This window comes from Bacillus rossius, chromosome 7, assembly GCF_032445375.1.
Source record: "Bacillus rossius redtenbacheri isolate Brsri chromosome 7, Brsri_v3, whole genome shotgun sequence".
Lineage (NCBI taxonomy): Eukaryota > Metazoa > Arthropoda > Insecta > Phasmatodea > Bacillidae > Bacillus > Bacillus rossius.
Window position 1 is genome coordinate 65,065,180 of NC_086335.1, and position 18,246 is coordinate 65,083,425.

The 18,246-nt window shown below is 38.8% G+C and overlaps 1 protein-coding gene across 1 annotated transcript in view; it reads left to right on the forward strand.

The window, feature by feature from the left end:
• Window positions 1-18,246, forward strand: part of LOC134534224 (histone deacetylase complex subunit SAP130-like) — a 44,285-nt gene that overhangs the window by 14,156 nt on the left and 11,883 nt on the right. The window contains exons 6-14 of the mRNA XM_063372496.1: window positions 1,466-1,659; window positions 5,498-5,625; window positions 6,366-6,581; window positions 8,216-8,318; window positions 10,419-10,652; window positions 13,908-14,093; window positions 15,153-15,260; window positions 16,309-16,456; window positions 17,488-17,742. Of these exons, the coding sequence (XP_063228566.1) occupies window positions 1,466-1,659; window positions 5,498-5,625; window positions 6,366-6,581; window positions 8,216-8,318; window positions 10,419-10,652; window positions 13,908-14,093; window positions 15,153-15,260; window positions 16,309-16,456; window positions 17,488-17,742 (1,572 nt within the window). The remainder of the gene's footprint in view (window positions 1-1,465; window positions 1,660-5,497; window positions 5,626-6,365; window positions 6,582-8,215; window positions 8,319-10,418; window positions 10,653-13,907; window positions 14,094-15,152; window positions 15,261-16,308; window positions 16,457-17,487; window positions 17,743-18,246) is intronic.

The following is an 18,246-nucleotide window of genomic DNA, read 5'->3' on the forward strand; positions in this document are numbered from 1 at the left end:
TGTAAAAGGGCATAAGTCCAGCAGATTTAAATATTTGTACATATGTTATTTTACGATGTAACACAATTATTATCATGTGCCATCATTTCTGTAGTATTATGGTGTGTATACAAAATTCCATTTAATGCTAGAATTATATGGCCACATGCAAACCAGTTTTTTGTGTTTTTCTCACAATTCATGTTTTTGGACATGCGACCTTCTGCAAATACCTGATTCAATTACTGTGAAATGCGTATTTTATAGTAATTTAGGAGTTATTTTAATAACGTGATAAAACAAATTTATTGTGTGATAATTACGAAAAAGTTTTCACTTCTGTCGGCAGTCCTCATGACTGCTTTGAAATTTTTTTAAAAATATGGTTTAGGCATGTGCCAATTAGAACATGCACACATTCATATTGTTAATTTCGTTCATCATAAATAGAGATAAGATTTAGGGTTTTGTTTTATGGTTGTGAAAACAAAGGATTTTGATGTAATTGTTTTTTTGTTATAAAAGCTGTTTTGTAGTATTTAAACACCAAAATAATGGTAAAATTTGCGTGCTTAGCGATAAAATGATTTATAAAATAATTGTCCTAAAACTGAAGAAAAAAAATTTCAAACACTGAATGATTACTTTTTTTATGATTAGAAATATGTTTTGGTTAAATGCTACTTAACTCCATGATATAACTTGCATTTCGATGCTGTGTGATCTATTAACTTGTATTTTCATGTTATGCAATGTTTTGGCATGGTTTTTTAAGTTGTTATTTTGGTTTTATTGCAATTCACCATGTAATCTTGTCTCTGAACGAAATTTATTTAATTCGTTCAGATTTCCTTGATAGTTCTTTTCAATATTATTTTTGAAAGATTTGTGCAATGGGAGTGCATGACTTGATGTAAGTTTTTGGACATACGCCATTGCTAAGAACTTTTTCTGTTGAAGAAAAAATAAAAAATAAAAAAAAATTAAAACTGTTTTAACTGTTGTGCTGAATTATTTTGGGTTCAATATTTTTGTGCTGTCATCATTTGTGGGTTTTTTTTTATCCTTCTATTCTGTTTTGGAAAACTATTGTGTTTGTTTCGGGTTTTTCGTTCTGTCGTGTTTTTGTTTCGTTTCAACCGTTGTGCTGAATTTTTTTGGGTTCAATATTTCTGTGTCATCATTATTTTGTGGGTTTTTTTTTTCGTTCTCTTAGTACATTTTTCTTTGTTTTTCTTTGTTCGTTGACCATATTCCTGTTACGGAATATTTTGTGGTGTTTATATCCTTGTTGACAACGGCAAATATTTTGCTTAATTTTTTTTTGTTTGTCTTTTTTGGGTATTTTTATTTATTTCTTTATTTTTTTTATTTTTTAGTTTTTCTTCAACAGAAAAAGTTCTTAGCAATGGCGTATGTCCAAAAACTTACATCAAGTCAGTTCTTTCCGAGCAAGGACGTCGGGGTGCATGTCGGCGGACGGCAGTTTCAGCCCCGGGCTGCGCTGCCTGGGACCGGCCCCGCTGTTGCCCCGGGCCTCCAGCCCGGCCCCGGCGGCCGCCTGGCTCGCCGCGTCCCCGCCGCTCGCCATCGCCAAGTGCTCCTCCCCGGGCCCCGCCCTGGCCGCCATGCGTCCCCAGACCATCGCCGCGGTGCCCGCCTACACCCAGGGCCGGCCAGGTGACTGCCCCTCCCGACGAGGAACCAGTGTTCATTCTTTCCTCTAAATACAATAAATGAACGTAGTTATGCAAAAAGGAACCGACCCACATGAAACCTATTCTGAGTATTTTGAAGTTAAAGTTAATTATAAATTGCAATTCTCGTATTGATAACATAATGTGGGTATAATTTTTATGGTCTAGTATAAATACTGATATAATAATAGCAACGACGGTACATGCAACCTTGAACTATTTTAATTTATTTTCGAATAAAATATAACAAAATTGTGGGTCGGTTCCTTTTTGCATAACTACGTCCAATTGACTTGTAGCTAGAGAACTTCAAGTTGGTGAGGAATGACTGCAAAATTGCCTGCTTTTTTTACGTACAGAAACTGTTGTTGGTGCCTCTTTCTTGAGTTAATAATAGGTAGAGACCGGAAAAATTCGCGGTTTCATTTCGCGACAGGCTAGGATCCAAGTGCGTGTAACTTATTGCTGCTTCAGTGATTGGAACACAGTTTGCCTGAAGGACTGTGAGCCAATGAATGACCCTCAACGTAAGAAGTATCGAATCACAAGCATCCCAGTTAGCAGGTGTCACGAGTCAGTAGCCAATGAGCTGGTGTAATTTTCCCGCATACATAGTGGATCGTGGAGTTTATCCTAGAGGTCATCGAAACCACGAATTTTTCCAGTCCCTAATAATAGGTAATAATGAATCAGATAACCAGAGAAAATCACTCGGTGAATAGAATGTGTTTGTACATTTTTGCTTGAATTTCTTGGTCTTGGTACAGCCCACAGTTAGAGCCAAGGTATTACGGTGTTAAATAAGTCGATTTTGTCATTAAAAGTAGTGGATTTCATCTTTATCGTCATTAGAAAGTAAAACGCAGGTAGGCTAATAATAAGTACATATCAAGTAAAATTACATTGATCAGTTGCTTCAACATTTCATGGTAAGATACTTGAAATGTGTACATGAAAGAATTCTATATATAGTGATGAAAAAGTTAAAACAAAAACCTACAACTAAAACATTCAGTATTTCCTTAGTTCATGAGAGTTATAAATATGAAAATTAAAGCACAGGTAAACATTTTTTTATCTGCAATGTCTAAAGCGAACTTTCCACTATCAAAATGAATCAAAAAAATCATTATGTAATGTTAAAATCCTAAAAACTGTATACTTATGATATATATGTTTACTTGTGATGTTTTTCTGTAGACCTTTGCCATATCTTCATAGTCTGCTATTATTAACTTATAAAAATCCATAAATTGAAACTAAATTCATATTTTTTCTTAGTAGCTATTATTTTAGGTTTTAAATAAAAAACCAAAAATAAAGAAATATGAATAAAATTTTAATATTTAATGGAAGAAATGAGGTCATTGAGCTGATTCTCATAAAATTTTGTGTTAAGCCTTGCAGTTTGTTGTTATGTGGTGTATTGTCATCCGTTTTGGGGTTTGACTTCAATTTCGCTGCTTTTTTGCTTTTATCGCTATTCACCATATAGTCTTGCCTCTATCCATGGTGAAGCCTATGGAGCAAGGTGACGTAGTGATGCGACAGTGGACACTCATTGCAGTGGATCTGGGTGTGATTCCAGTGCGGCAATCCTGGTGTTTGTTGTCTGTTTTCTCTTAATCGTTCTAAGCAAATTATGCAATGGTTCCTTACTGTAGGCCATGGCTAGACAAAATTTTACGTTTTTATTTTTATTTCAATTTAGTTTTTTAAATAGAGGATTTCTGTGCCCATGTTTTTATTTTTACAAAAGCTCTTTTGTAATACTTATCCAACCATAATAACAGTAAAATATATATGCTGCATTTTTACGATAAAATAATTTGTAATAAACTGGTCTGAAACTGATACATTAAGAACAATAGTGAGCATTATTTGTAGGGGTGTGTGGGAATAGGTTTTTGTACTGCGGGAAATTTTCGGGAAAAATAAATTATTCCCGCGGGAAACGGGACGGGATCGGGAAAATAAAAAAAAGCAAATTTTTAATTATAATATGAGAAGATGGCCATTTAAACGTTTCTTGCAAAGTTAGTTTTTTTTTGCTGCTATTTCTTTTGTCTGCTTCACTTGCCCTTTTTTCAGCGGCGACTTCATATTTTTTAGCATCCTCAAATTCTTTTTTTATAGCCAGACGTGCTACCATGCTCGTATCTCAAAACTTTTTTCACACGAGACACACTTTGCCAGGGATTTACTGTCAGACGTTCAAAATACATCCAAACACTTTTAGGTTTACAAGTAACAAGCTGATCGGTTGCGACATCCATTATTTGTAGGTTGCTAGTTTGTTTTAATATAGGAACAGATACTTTGCACAAGCCTTAATAACGTAACGTCAGCCGACAAAGCCCGCCAAACTAAACAGTAAACAACTATTTTTTTCTCCCAAAGCAAAATCATAGATGTTTAGATACTCGTGAGCAGTGGTGTAAAACTACGTAATTTCATATTTTTCAAAGAACCAATACAGTTCTCTACATCGCCACTGCTATCAAGTAATGAGAACGGTTACGCTTCGTTAAGAAACACAAGTCTAGTATTTCTTATATCTTTGGCGAAAAGATTGGATTGCGCATGTGTTTTGTTTGTGTCTAAGGACACACAGTGGTTTTAGGTTAAGTATTCGATGGTGACGGCAATAACGTTATATAACTGACTATTCACGTATCTTGCAAATTTGTACCATTGAAGAAATATATTTATGAACGCATACAATATTTACGGTACTCCATGTACGTTTTTTATATTCCAATTATATATGTGTAAACGATTATCATAATTCACTGCACACCATAGCTGTCGCTACGATCGGCATACCTTTAAAAGATGTTTTGCGTTTAAATATTACGGAAACCCTTAAAAAATGTACGAATCCATAAATAATATTGTTGTAAAAACAGTTTGAATTGATAGAAAACATTTTCACATGATTAGTAAACATTTGTAAATTTTTAAAAAATTTCCCGAAAAATTCGGGAGTAATAAAATTCCCGCCCGGCATTTCGGGAAGCCTATTTTCCCGATTTTTTTCCCGAAGCGTTGGGATCCCGCACACCCCTAATTATTTGTGATTTATAAGTGATTTCGATAAGAGATGCACAATAAAATATTAATTTTTTTTTATTCATGCTCTTAGGTAAAATTTTTTGTCCGTTAATGACGACATTCCTTGAATTTCAAACCTTTAAAAGTTACTTTTTTATGATTTGAATGAAGTATTGTTTAAATGCTACTTAATTCCATAATGTAACTTTCATTTCAGAGCTATAGGGTCGTATTAACTTGCTTTTTGGTTTCAGATTATTTTGGTTATTTCACATTACTATGTACAGTCAGGTAACATTTTCACACATTTCAGTTCTCTCCTTTGATTTATTTTATTTAAGTTCAAGCATATAATCATTGAAATTCTATTCAATTAAAATACTCTTTATTTCATTACAAATGAGTTCTTTTAATGCTTTTTCATGTAAATTTTACTTCATTATACATATTTATTCAATTACATTTGGGTAAAAATAATTTCATTTGTATTGTATAAATTGATTTTGTTTGTTATATAAGGTTTCCGATTCATTTAGGCATATGTGGGTGTATTTCATTTCCATTTGTATCGTTTAAGATTATTTCGGTTAATTCACATATTAATATGTGAATTGATTATTTCGGTTTTTATCGCAGTCCACCACATGTTGTTGTCCCTGGCCGTGACTTGATTCTTTCCTCGAAATGTTTGTATCCGACACCCACGATGGAGCCCGAGCACTTTGTAGCGGTCCGCGTCCCGTGCTCACCTGCTCTCTGCTCGGCAGCCGCAGCTGCAGCTGCAGCGAGGTCGGTGACGGGCCAGGGCAGCGGCCGGCTCCAGGCGGAGTCCCCCAGGCCGACGCTCGTCCACTCTGCCACCCAGAAGCCCGTGGTCAGCACGCAGGTCGGCCAGGTAACCTGTCTCCTCTCTGCAAGATACTGTAGTCATTTGAACCGTGGAAACTAAAAAGTGTCTCTTGAATGTGTCACTTGTACCACTTTAGTCCGGGAGTTCCCTGAACCTCTGACAGCCGTGACAGTTGAGAGAGGCAGGGTGAAGGAGAGGGTGCAATTTGTGAGCTGCAAATTATTGCACCAATCAGGGGCGCAACAACAGGGGGGGGGGGGGGGGCAAGGGTATTTTGCCCCCCCTCTGAAACCTTGAAGTGGAGGCAAACGGGGACAAAGAAAGTGCCGTGTAATCAATTTTTAGATAATAAAACTGCTTAAATAGCACCATTTTCCACCTTGAAATACAAATTTTCCCGGGGGAGGACCCCCCAACCCCCTGCTTCAATAGGGGGGATCAGTGATTCTTTTTAAAAAGGTATATTGCCTCCCCTTTGGAAATTTAGTTGTTGCGCCCCTGGCACCAGTTATCATATTATGAACACTTCGTGACTTTTGCTGCTATTGGATAAAAATAGTGTAATATTTGGTGATAAAATCTGGAATGAAATACAAAATATGTGAGAACTTTCATGATGATTTTACATGAATGGCCCTGGAAATAGAATGACAAGAAAATAAAAATAACTAAAAATGCGTGTGAATAATCTGAAGGTACATACTCTGCAGGTTGTCCTGTACATCAGGAATATGTTGGGTTTACCAACTGCGCGCTAAGGCATGCTGCTGGACGTGTGGTTGCAGCTGCACTTTGCGGAGAAGATGTTCAAGTCGTCGGTGTCGGTGGCCCAGGTGGTCCCCCAGGGCCCCCCGCCGCGTCCCTCCGCGGCCGCGCGCATCGCGGTGGGCGCGTCGCATCGCCCGGGCGTGCCGGCGCCCGGCCGCGCTCGCCTGGGCCTGGTCTCTGCCCAGCCGGCCCCTGCTGCGCAGGCGCGCTTCGCCGTGGCCGCCGGCCCCAAGGTACGGTGGCAGTCGAGCCTTGTTAGAGCTCCATCATGTACCTACTATTTTTTTTTTTTTTTTTTTTCAGTTTTAATACATTAAAGCACCTTGTGCTAAAAAAAAAAACTCTTTTTAACAGCATTATAGCTGGTAACACACACAGAAATTTATTCAATAGTTTACACAGAACAATATAATATGGCCCAAGACAATTAGAGATATTTGTGTGTTTAATTTCTACGTCTTCCGTCCTTCATTTTTTTTTAGTTCCAATCTTTATTTTTGTTTTTCCAAATTATAAAAATGGTGGAAATCAAATTGTGCGGGAACGTTTTAAATGAGTTTTACATAAATAAAACACCAGTTTTAACATAGCATATAAAATGTGATATATCATGGAAAGTTTGTCTCTGTGCTTGCATCAGTCGTAACAAGTTCCAAGCCGTTGATTGGCCAGCCAGTTTTCATGCAAGTAATAATTTGTTTTTGTAAATAATAAAATACTTGATGTAAAATTTAGTCATCATCATCATCGTCATCTTCAACATCAACATCAACTGTTACCATCAACAACTGTTTCCATCAACATCAACTGTTTCCATCAACATCAACTGTTTCCATCAACATCAACTGTTTCCATCAACATCAACTGTTTCCATCAACATCATCAACTGTTTCCATCAACTGTGTCAGCCAAGTGAAATGCTTCCATCTCATCTTCCTCTGTCCTCCCAACCATTCCTCATACTTCACTTTTATTTTAGTCTTGCCCTCTCTCCTGCACTCATTATTAACTTTCTGCTCTTCCCATCTCCTTGGTCTTCCTTGGGGTCTTCTTCCCGTGTCTGGCCTCGTAACTGACAACACACTCCCCATAAACTTAATTCCTGCTGCTCTGATCTTCCCAGTGTCTCTCTTTTCTGCAGTCCAAGTGAATTTTAGTCTTGCACGTAAAAGTCTAGGTGAATACATTTTGAAGTGTTGACTAGTTAACAGCGGTTGAGACTATAGTGACTAACAAAATCAGGTGATAAAGCAGACCATAGCTAATAGATTAAGTCTGCCTGGTTATGTATATTTATTGGCAGGGATAAGCTGTAGTGCCGGCAGGCCTGCCATTAGGCTAAGTTGAAAGTTGAATAATGTGAAGTGTGTTTTGTTGGGGTTTGTACCTTGTGTGAGTTTTGAGCTTCCAGCGTCATTGGTGGAGCCTGTACCAACTACTGCTGTGTATATAAGACGAAAAAAACTATTTAATACTTGTGTGACAAAGAAGAATAGTTTTGACTGTGATGTATTCAAATGTTTTACATAGCAAAATAACTTTTAGTAAGCAATTTCGTGGACGGAACTGCATAGAACAATAAGAATGACAATACAAATCTAGCTTTTGTATTATACCAAATGCTAGAAATGTAAGTTAATAAGAAATGCTAGATTAAACAAATTAATACTTATTTTTCCAATCTAATTGAGCCTTTTATTTTGTGGTATAAACTTAACGCTAAATAAATTACGATCAATGAAGTTGATGTATTACGGATTATTAAGTGATATTTTCACGGGTTTTTGCAACTGCTGGTTTTGTCGGAAGTGTACGTGAGTGTCGCGGGATTGCGGACGGCGGTGAAGGGAACTGCGGTGTGCGACAGGTGATGGCGCAGCCGAGCCACGCAGCGTCCATCCAGATCACGCAGGTGCCGGTCAGCTCGGGCAAGGCGGCACAGTCCCTGCAGCAGACCATCACTCGCAGCAGTGAGTAGCCGCCCCTCCCGGACTCTCGGGAGACACACACTACCCTCTCTTATAGCATGATCGTCGCACCCATATTTTAGGGCGTCAAAATTTGGTTTAAAAAAAAAAAACTCTCTCGCGTAAACGTCGCATCATGTTTTTAGTCCAGCTGTTAGATTCTGAGCGCTTTGTGTGCATATTTTTTTCCTTATAAAACGATGTATTTTAAAATAGAAATCTAATATTTATTCAGACATTTACCTCTTATTTAATTCACGGAAATACGAAGTTGTTACTATGTGTAAATTTTCTTTTAAAGACTTTTCAAATTAAACGTTATAACCTTCATCTGTTTGTCTGCGTCATCGTGGCATACCGCTTACAAAGATGTAGCCAGCACTCGTTGCAATCATTAATGTTTGTTTATGTTGCTTTCCGTATAGAGCGCACACACGTAGCCGAGTATCGATATCTCACAGAGTGCATGCAACGCACGCTTTCTGTTTGGTTATGTTGCATTCCGTATAGAGCGCACACACGTAGCCGAATATCGATACCTCACCGAGTGCATACAACGCATGCTCTCTGTCGAGTGCCGAGGTAAGTACATCTGATGGCCCTGCACTCTTTCGTGGTGCGTACTACGATAGTTAAGCTTTCGTTCAGGCTTGGATTCGGATCACAGATATTGTTTTTCTATTTAAATTTGAAGAAAGGTTTTTGTTACATGACTTCTTTTTAATTTAAATTGTTGGCGTGCTCTTTTATACTTCACTTTTTAAATACATAAACGTACTTTCCACTAATGAGTTTTGGTTTTTATGAATAACTTTATCTAACAAAAAAAATTTTTCCGCATAATCGTCGCACCCCTACTTTTCAAACTTGATTTTAGAATAAAATGAGCGACGATTATGCGAGAAAACACGGTATCTTTGTTACCAAACAGTATCGGTAGGCCTGTGGCAAGCTTCGGCAAAGCTCTTTTTAACATTAGATTCGACTTTGCCAGGAAATGTGCTATTTGTTTTATTTGAAGCTTCGGTCGTGATGCAAATCTTCACGTCTGAAATAAGCTTTGCATTTGTTGCAAACCTTTAAAACTTTGGAAAGCCAAGATTCACTTATGAAAATATTTAGTTTCTGTTGTGTTGTATATGTTTTGCTTAAATAATGTTTGTTGCTTAAAAAAATTAAAAGGTGGCTCTCTGTTTGCGTTTATGAATTCTCAATATTAATATTATGCTTGGTTATTTGACTATTATTATTATTGAATGATGTTATACATAGGGCCCAATTGGCTAAACACTTAATCATTTCAAACATTATGTGCTTAACGCTTGAATTGACCAGAGGAAAACAAAATTCTTTGTTCATGAAAACTTTTGTATCGACATTTTCTTTAGGTCCCGTTTATGTGTAATGATTAATGAAATATAATGCAATACTTTCTCTAAAATTACATAGTGGAAATTACTTTCTTCCAGCTACTATTCACATCTTGTATGCTATGTTAAAACTGGTGTTTATTTAAGTAAAACTCATTTAAGACGTACCCGCACATTTTGATTTCCACCATTTTATACTTTGGAAAACAAAAATAAAGATTGGAATTTAAAAAAAATGAAGGATGGAAGATGTAGAAATTAAAACACACAAATATCTCTAGTTGTCTTGGGCCATATCATATTACTCTGCATAAACTATTGAATACATTTTTGTGTATGTGTTACCAGCTATAATGCTGTTAAAAAAGAGGTTTTTTTTTTTTTTTTTTTAGCACAAGGTGCTTTAATGTATTAAAACTAAAAAAAAAATTGTTTGAATTTTGAATGTGTAAATAGTTACATGTGTGTTTTTATACAAATTTAAAGGGTTTAGTTTTAGACTTGATGTAAGTTTTTGGACATACGCCATTGCTTACTTACATCAAGTCATGCACTCCCATTGTTCAAATCTTTCAAATGTTTAGTTTTTGCTGCTTATAAACAGATTTAGTGGTAATTTTCGATATGTATAGTTCAACTCCAGGCTCTGTTTGAGTTAGACCTCACTGGTGACTGGGAAGTTTTTTCGACGGGACAGTCTGGCCGCACGGTGCTGAAGAGCGCTCGTTTGCAGTCTCGTACGCGGGCGTGACGACTACGTCGGCGGCGGGCAGCGTGGCGGGGATCCGCCCCATCGCCGTGGCCTCCTCGCCGGGCATCCCCGTGGCGAAGGTGTTCCCGACGGCCGTGGGGGCGTGCCGGCCGGCCGCCCCCGCCGTGTCGGAGGTGTCCCTCCCGGCGGCCGCCCCCCAGGCCCCCCCGCAGGCGACCAGCGTCTACATCCAGACCTCCCACCGGGCGTCCCCAGGTACCTGCCGCGTCGCGCTGCTCGCTGCGACCACGTGGTCGATCCGTCAGCCGACTGAACCTCCGCCCAGTGGCGTCACTAGTGAGAGACGTGTCAGACTTCGCTTTGAGCTGATGGGTTCACTTAACTGTTTTTTTTTTTATAACCGCACCATTTCACGTTGCTTCACCCTCATTATCTCCAATGATTTCTGTGGTATACTTTTCCAATGTATATTGCATGTTTTAAACGCATTAATGAAATAACTGTATTTATTTGAAAGTAATGCTACGATTTTTACCGAAACAATGGAAACTTAAAGTGGGAGTCACATTTTAATTGAAAACTTTGTTATCTTGCCATTGGGAACAGCTTAGTTGAAAAACTCAAGGCTCTGCCTCGTAAGTAAGTGTGCCCCTTATGCCTCTTGAGTCCAGGCCACCTGAATCTCTGCTGCACAGGAGTGACAGATTAGAGGTTGCAGGTGGAGTTATTCCATGGTTCCATTTGCTTCTCTTCCCTGTGGCTGCCCTCTCTTCCATCCTCCACATTCTCTGCTTTCTGAGCAGCCACCACCTTTGAACTAAAGTCATTAAACACTGATGAAAGTGGCACCAGAGAGGTTCTAGTAAATATGTAATAAATTTAAAAATTTAAATATTTTTCAAGTGCTGTGTAAATTAATTGAGATTTAAAATTCATAGTCTTTTACATTAACTCATATTCAAAAAGTTTTTGTTCACATTATATTCTCGGTTGCATTATAGAAAACAGAAATAAAACTAACAATTTTGTTTACATTTGAATATTTTATTTATGGTTTTATGTTTACTATTGAGACCCATACAAGGCAAATACCTACTGAAATAATTAATAAGCATTACAGTCAAACCTCTATCTATCGAACTCGCATGTATCGATTGTCCGTGTTTATCGTATACTTTCTACGGTCCCGGCAAAATTGCCATACAACTAAGGTTAAAAAAGTCCGCTTGTACTGATGTTCGAATTATCGTTTTGTCTGCATTGATCGTACAAAATATGTGGTCCCGTCACTATAAATTATAATAGATGATCGTTTAACCATAAAGATTTTGCAGAAATAACCATTTCTTAGACAGAAACCGTCATAAAAACAGTAACAATTGTATACAGAAGTAGTAAAAATCACCTTAAATCTGCAGCCAAGTAATGGAGCACGTAAACATGAAGAAAAGACAAATGAACAACAACTTACGAAGAAATATGGATGATGTACCATAACTACAGTACAAACCCAATTGTTAGCCTAAGATAATTACCATAAAAAGAACTAAAGATTCTTTGTCGATACCATAATTACCACAGAAGCACGATAGCTACCACATTTGCACTATAGTTACCGTAACAACCGAGATGTATATTTACCGTGACAGTAATGTATTTATTTATGACATATTAAAATTAAAGAACTTATTGAAAAATAGGATGTTAAATTTTTATATGTACGTTTGGCACATGTTGCGAAGAAATAATGCGATCTGAAAGAATGCAGTACTACTACGAAAAGTGAAAAGGGTAATCGTGGATTTTTAGGTTATGGCAGTCTCTCTCGTTTTTCAGTAATATCCGCCGAAAATTAACAAGCGTATCTGAAGTCGGCAGAAATGCCGATTCAACTAAATATTGGCAAAATCGGCTTCTTCAGTACAGCTCTACATTTGATGACATGAGTAAACATATTTCAGACTTCAGGATATTGAAAAAGACTTTAATTTCCATGTAGATTTATAGTGCGTATGTTTTTTTTTTTGCAAGTGTAAATTAAATTAAGTAAAATACTTCCATTTTTATTTATTTTTCAACTGATTTAACTTTAATGACAAGTAACTGATATATTTCTGACACTAATTTTGAGGTTGAAATATTTTTTAAAAATTCTTAGAGTGAAGTCCACATCTATTGAATGTCCGCATCTACTGAATTTTTTTGTTGGTCCCCTGAAAAACGATAGATAGAGGTTTGACTGTAATTATGTGAGTGCATTGTTTATAGCCTCTTAGCCGGACATAACATACACATAATTTTCCATCTTACAACTATCATATCAAGTGGTTTGAGGAAATATAACATTTCATCAAATTTCCTTATGCATATTATTTCCATTATACAGTTACATTATACAATTTCCCTATGTTATTTCTTCCCATTTGAAATGTTTGGGTTTATACCGGATTTACCTACGTGTGGGTCACAAATTTTTTGCCAATTTTTTTTTAACATGTACTGTGACCCATATGTGAGTTTTTTAAATTTTGGTTTAAAAAAAACAATAAACATTGCACTTTTGTGATTGACTATGTGCTTAAATAACTAGCATTGGGATGGATTTTAATAAATAAGTCATGAGTAAGTATATAATTAAAATATCTCAGCTGTGTGTGCAAAGCTTCATGAACTGCACCGTCAGTCAGCTCAGTAATAATACTGTGCGGTGCAGTAGAACCAAGCTCAGTAATAATACTGTCGAAGGTCTAAAGTAGTATAAGTGACACATTTAAGAGGCAGATCCTGTAGTATTTTTAACAGAGCTGTTCCCAATGGCAAGATACAAGTTTGTGATTATAACGCGACCCACACTTTGAATTTCTACAGTTTGGTAAAAATCATAGCTGTATATTTGGGTAAATGTGGTAGTTACAGATGTTGGTATTAACATATTTTTGACGTGACAACGTCTAATAAATCGATGAACGCCGGCTGCACGCACAATAAAGTGTCCCGTTGCGCATATTGTTTCGTTACGCGGTGTCCCGTTACGCTCATTGTACGCTTGTGCCGCATCCATCTCTCTTCCACTCGATTGGCCTATGCGTCCAAGGAGAAGAAAGACAGCGGCAGCACACAACTTACATCTACACGTGAATTTTTTCGTCGACTGTTTATAAAGTGAAGTGAAAAGTTAATGTGGTTTTCATTGCTTATTACAACATAAATTTCGGCAATAAAGGTTAATTAATCTTGCATTTTAAAAAATCTGATTACTAGTATAATTTCCAGTATTTATACTTATATTGTTAAAATAAAAATCATTCAATTTTATTCATAAAAGCGTGCAATCATCTCATCAATGTTTTGTCATGACGACGTCACGTTAAACTATCGTCCGTAAACCGACTTTTCAGACGACCAATTTTTTTTTTAATCTGCTTGTTAACCCTGCTGTGTATTGTCACCGGTGGGTGTGTGTGTGTGTTGCGGGGACTGTGAGGAAGTTGTTGCGTGCGTGTGTGGCAGCTCCCAGCGGTCAGGCAGCCACGTCCACCTACTCCCTGCCGACCACCTACTACTACGAGACTCCGAGCGGCTACCAGCTGGCACGCCCCTTCCAGCCCGTCCCCACGACGGCCCCCGCCGCCCCCGCCGCCCCCGCCGTCCCCGCGGCGGCCGTGCAGCTGCCCCGACTGACCGCCCCGTCCATCGGTGAGTGACTTCCGTCACATCGGCACGAGGGCCACGATCTTGCAGTGAGAGTGTTTTCGATTCGACATTCCGTGGCTCAGCACATTCTGTTATCCGGCACCAGTGGCGTAGCCAGGATTTGTGTATGGGGGGTGTTAAGAAGCATGCCCGCCCACCCCCCCCCCCCTCCCCCCGCCCCCATCGTATTAAAGCGGGGGTTCCAGGGGTCCTCCCCCGGGAAAATTTGGATTTTAAGGTGTAAAATAGTGCTATTTTAGAAGTTTTTGGTACTTAAATTTAAATATTGTAATGGTAAAAATTTTATTATTTTAATATGAAATTTGTTTAAGTGATGAATAAGAAATTAATTAAAGATTTAGTGCTAAGGTGGTGGGGGGGGGGGTTGTTTCGAACCCCTAAAAAAAACCCTGGCTACGCCCCTGTCTGGCACCAACTGAGCTGCTTTTTTATTTTTAAATGTTTTTCTGCTCGGATTCTGGCTGTTGATTTTGGCCGCCAATTTGCATTACCACGCTGCCGGAATTTTTTAATTTTGTTACTGCATGTTTTCAATTCAGTACAGTTTTCCGGTGTTCTAGTGTGTTAACATTTCAAGTTTCACTGTGACATTTCTGTAATGATTTTTTTTAATAACACCACTGCTCGACTGAACGTTTTTTTTGTTTATGTACAGCAGTTTGATAAATTTTTTTTTTAAAATAACCATTGTACTTTATATAAATTAAATTTATGATTACATTCTGTAATCAGGCAAAATACCATAGAACCTCATTTTTACGTACCTGGGATTTACGAATTCCCATGATTAACATATTTTTTTACTTGCACCGTAATCTTTCCTATTGTACCAATGCATTACTTGCCCACATTTATGCGAAAGCATTTCCCTTAAATTACGTTGCAACAGCGCTGCATTTACTATCAAACCATGAGCAGAGTTGAGACAGAACAATAAAAGTTTACAGCGAATAGTGTTTAATGTTTATGTAGTGTACGTTACTGCGTGTGCTTGTGATCTCTCGGCCGCTTCATTTGCCATTGTAAACAACTTGGTCCCAGGAGGCGTGGTCAGCGCAACGCAGGCCCAGTCTGTCAAGTTCAGTCCCGTCATGGTGGTGGAGTCTTCCAGGACCCCTCTGCCGGTCCACTCCTCCTTCGTCACCGAAGGCAAGTTGCTGCGAGTGTGCAGGCCTGCGTTCACACTCGCTCACCTCAGCGCGTTTGAACGGGCGGTGACGGAACTTGTTCTTTTTCAGATGTGCACTCCGGTTAGGTTAGCCACATCTCAGGGAAGTAGTTCTGTGGCTCTTATGTGCATTACCAGGGTTAATACGCTACTTTACTATCCTTAAAAAAGTCCTCGATTCATCTAATTGAATGAGGGCCCTTATAAGTCCTTTAATTTCACTAAGAATCCTTGAAAACTCTGTATTAAAGACTGATAGCATGTAAGTAATGTTTAAAAAAATTGCCAATGTATGGTCTTTTTTGAAATCAGGAAATATGTTTCTGACTGGATAATAGCAGAAGAAAAGGAAAATAATACAGAGTAATTTTCGGTTTGTTTACTTTTTTTCATTTCGGTAAGGTTTCATTTTAGGTGCATGATTTTCGCTTGTCCATTTAATGACATTAAAATTATAGTTGAATATAGTGTAATTTTTTTTAGTAGAAAATTTAAGAAATTTCTGAAAAATAATATATTCCTGTGATGCTAGAGTAATTTGCAACAGACATATTTTTTTAAATTGACTAGTAGCTTTAAAAAAAAATTAAATAATCTTTATAGTCAGGAAGGCTAATAGGTTTAGGGAAATAAGCCCGAAGAAAGGCCATTATGAATTCATTAACATTTGGAAACTTGAGTGTAGCCATTTATATTTTACAACGATGAGATGGCTCTTAGCCTTAATCGTTTTCATTGCACTGTGTGGTATGAAACAGTACTACTTTTCCAATACAAATGAATATGTACTCGTTTTTTTGGTGTGTAAGTATTTTGAGATAGAATTGAATACAAATGATACCAATTTTTTTTTATTTGATATTAAAAATTTTGAATATTCACACAGGCCTACAATTTGAACCAAATGAAATTTAAAAGAGATGAAAGGTACCGTCAAATTTGCGTGACTGGTCGTGTGTTTCCACTCGGGCGACGGGAGGCGGGGACCGAGCGCGGTGTTGTGTGTGACGGAGCGTGTGTTGCCTCCAGGGGTGCTGGCCGTGGCGGAGGCCCAGCCGCTCCCCGTGCCGGCGTCCGTGCCCACGCCCGTGACCCAGGCCAACCCGTCCTCCCCGGTCGTGTCCAAGCTCACCGCCTCTCCGCGCCCCAGCATCCTCCGCAAGAGAGAGAACGATGGGTGCGTGCCTGCTCCTGCCTCGATTCTCTTTTCGTCTGTCTGTATCGCTCTTGTTGCATGCTCTACCTATGACACTGGTCTTGTAGTTAACTTCGAACTTCGTCGTCTTAAAATTAGGTGCAAGATGATATGGTGAATAGCCGTAAAAACAAAGGCAGGTCTCATACGCCCTGTTCAGCCTTGAAATGTAACATGGAAGCTGTACAGTAGGTCATGGCTTAAGAATTCATTCTCTGAATTGGAACTAAAAAAAAGAAAGACCTTGAGAAATGAATATACACTAGAGTCCCGTTATAGCGAGGTGTCATGGTTCCGGGTTTGATCCTCGCTATAACCGTGTCCTCGCTATAACCGAATTGGACAAATTTTGGCCCCCAAAAAATAAAAATTAACCGAAAATAGCATAAAAATTGTGTTTAAACCTGTATAATTGGAAAATAACAGGTTATATTTAAGAAATCTTAATTTCTGTGAGCAGATGTGTGAATTCTCTTTAAAGCGATACCCCATAATTATGGATGCGATCACCGATTGCGTCAAAATAACCAAAATACCCAACCACGCCACGTAAGTGTAGCATCTCAGCCCGTGGCCGACACAGCATTGTCCTGCTAACTATTGTCGACGCGGGCTGTCTGCTGGCGGCCATGTTGGTTTGGGATGTTGTAAACAGATGGTGTTAGTGTAGCGCGACGATTTAATTCCTTACAAAAATGCAGGAGTGCGGCTGCGGCAACGCACGTACGCCTCAAACGTAATAGTCGCTGGAAAACTATACTTTTTTCATTTAAAGAAACCTGTCAACTTGTTTAGAAAATAAATTTGGGATTAAACTCAAACCATCACCACCCCTTTCCCAGACAGATAACCCAACAACTGACCGAAACAAAAGTTACAAGAAAACTGCCCTAGAGATTCGTAAATAAATACGGTAGTGCCTACTAGAGGTGTAAAAGTAATGAAAAAATGTGTACCTGTATGTATTCGTTACTATAACAATTAGCAGGTAGCATCTCGCTGGTTGGTCTCAGGTCTCCGCTGAAGGCCCAGAAGAACCTGGTGCCGGTGCTGGCGGCCCTGAGCGCTCCCCCCGCGTCCCCGCCCTCGCCACGCCGCCCCGACTCACGGGGCAACGGGGGCAACTCCTCCGGGGGGTCCACCACCATCTCGGCCACGTCCTCGCCGGGCCTCAACGAGGCGGGCGACGACTCCATGCCCGCCGCCCCCGCCAAGCCGGAGCCACCCGTCGAGATGAGCCCCCGCAAGAAGCCTCGCAAGCAGCAGCTGTGGGTTGCTCTCTCTCTCTCTCTCTCTCTCCCCCACCCACTCTCCCCCTCCCTTTCCCCCCTCCCTCCCTCCAACTTTCCCTCTTTCCCTCCCTCCCTCCCTCCCTTCTCTCTCTCTAGCCAGGCCTCACCTGCCGTGTTGCGTTGATGCGCTCTCGTCTTGGATCCCCAGGGACAAGATTGTGTGGTGAATTGTGATGAAACAAAAGTAACACCATTTAACATCGTAGTGCTAAGTTAATACACAGAAATGCAACAAAAATAAAAAAAAACTAATTAGCATACTTAATCAAAACTCAACTCAGATTGCAAAAAATTTAATATTTTTAATATATTCAATTCAATGAGTATAAATTATTTTAGCATGGAGTTATTACCAAAGGGTATGTACTGAATAGATTGGAAGTTTTTTTTTTTTTCCATAATGCAACAGAACTACTGTATTTATCCGTGTATGAGTCACACTTTTAATGCAGATTTTTTTTAAGTTTAAAAACTTTGGGT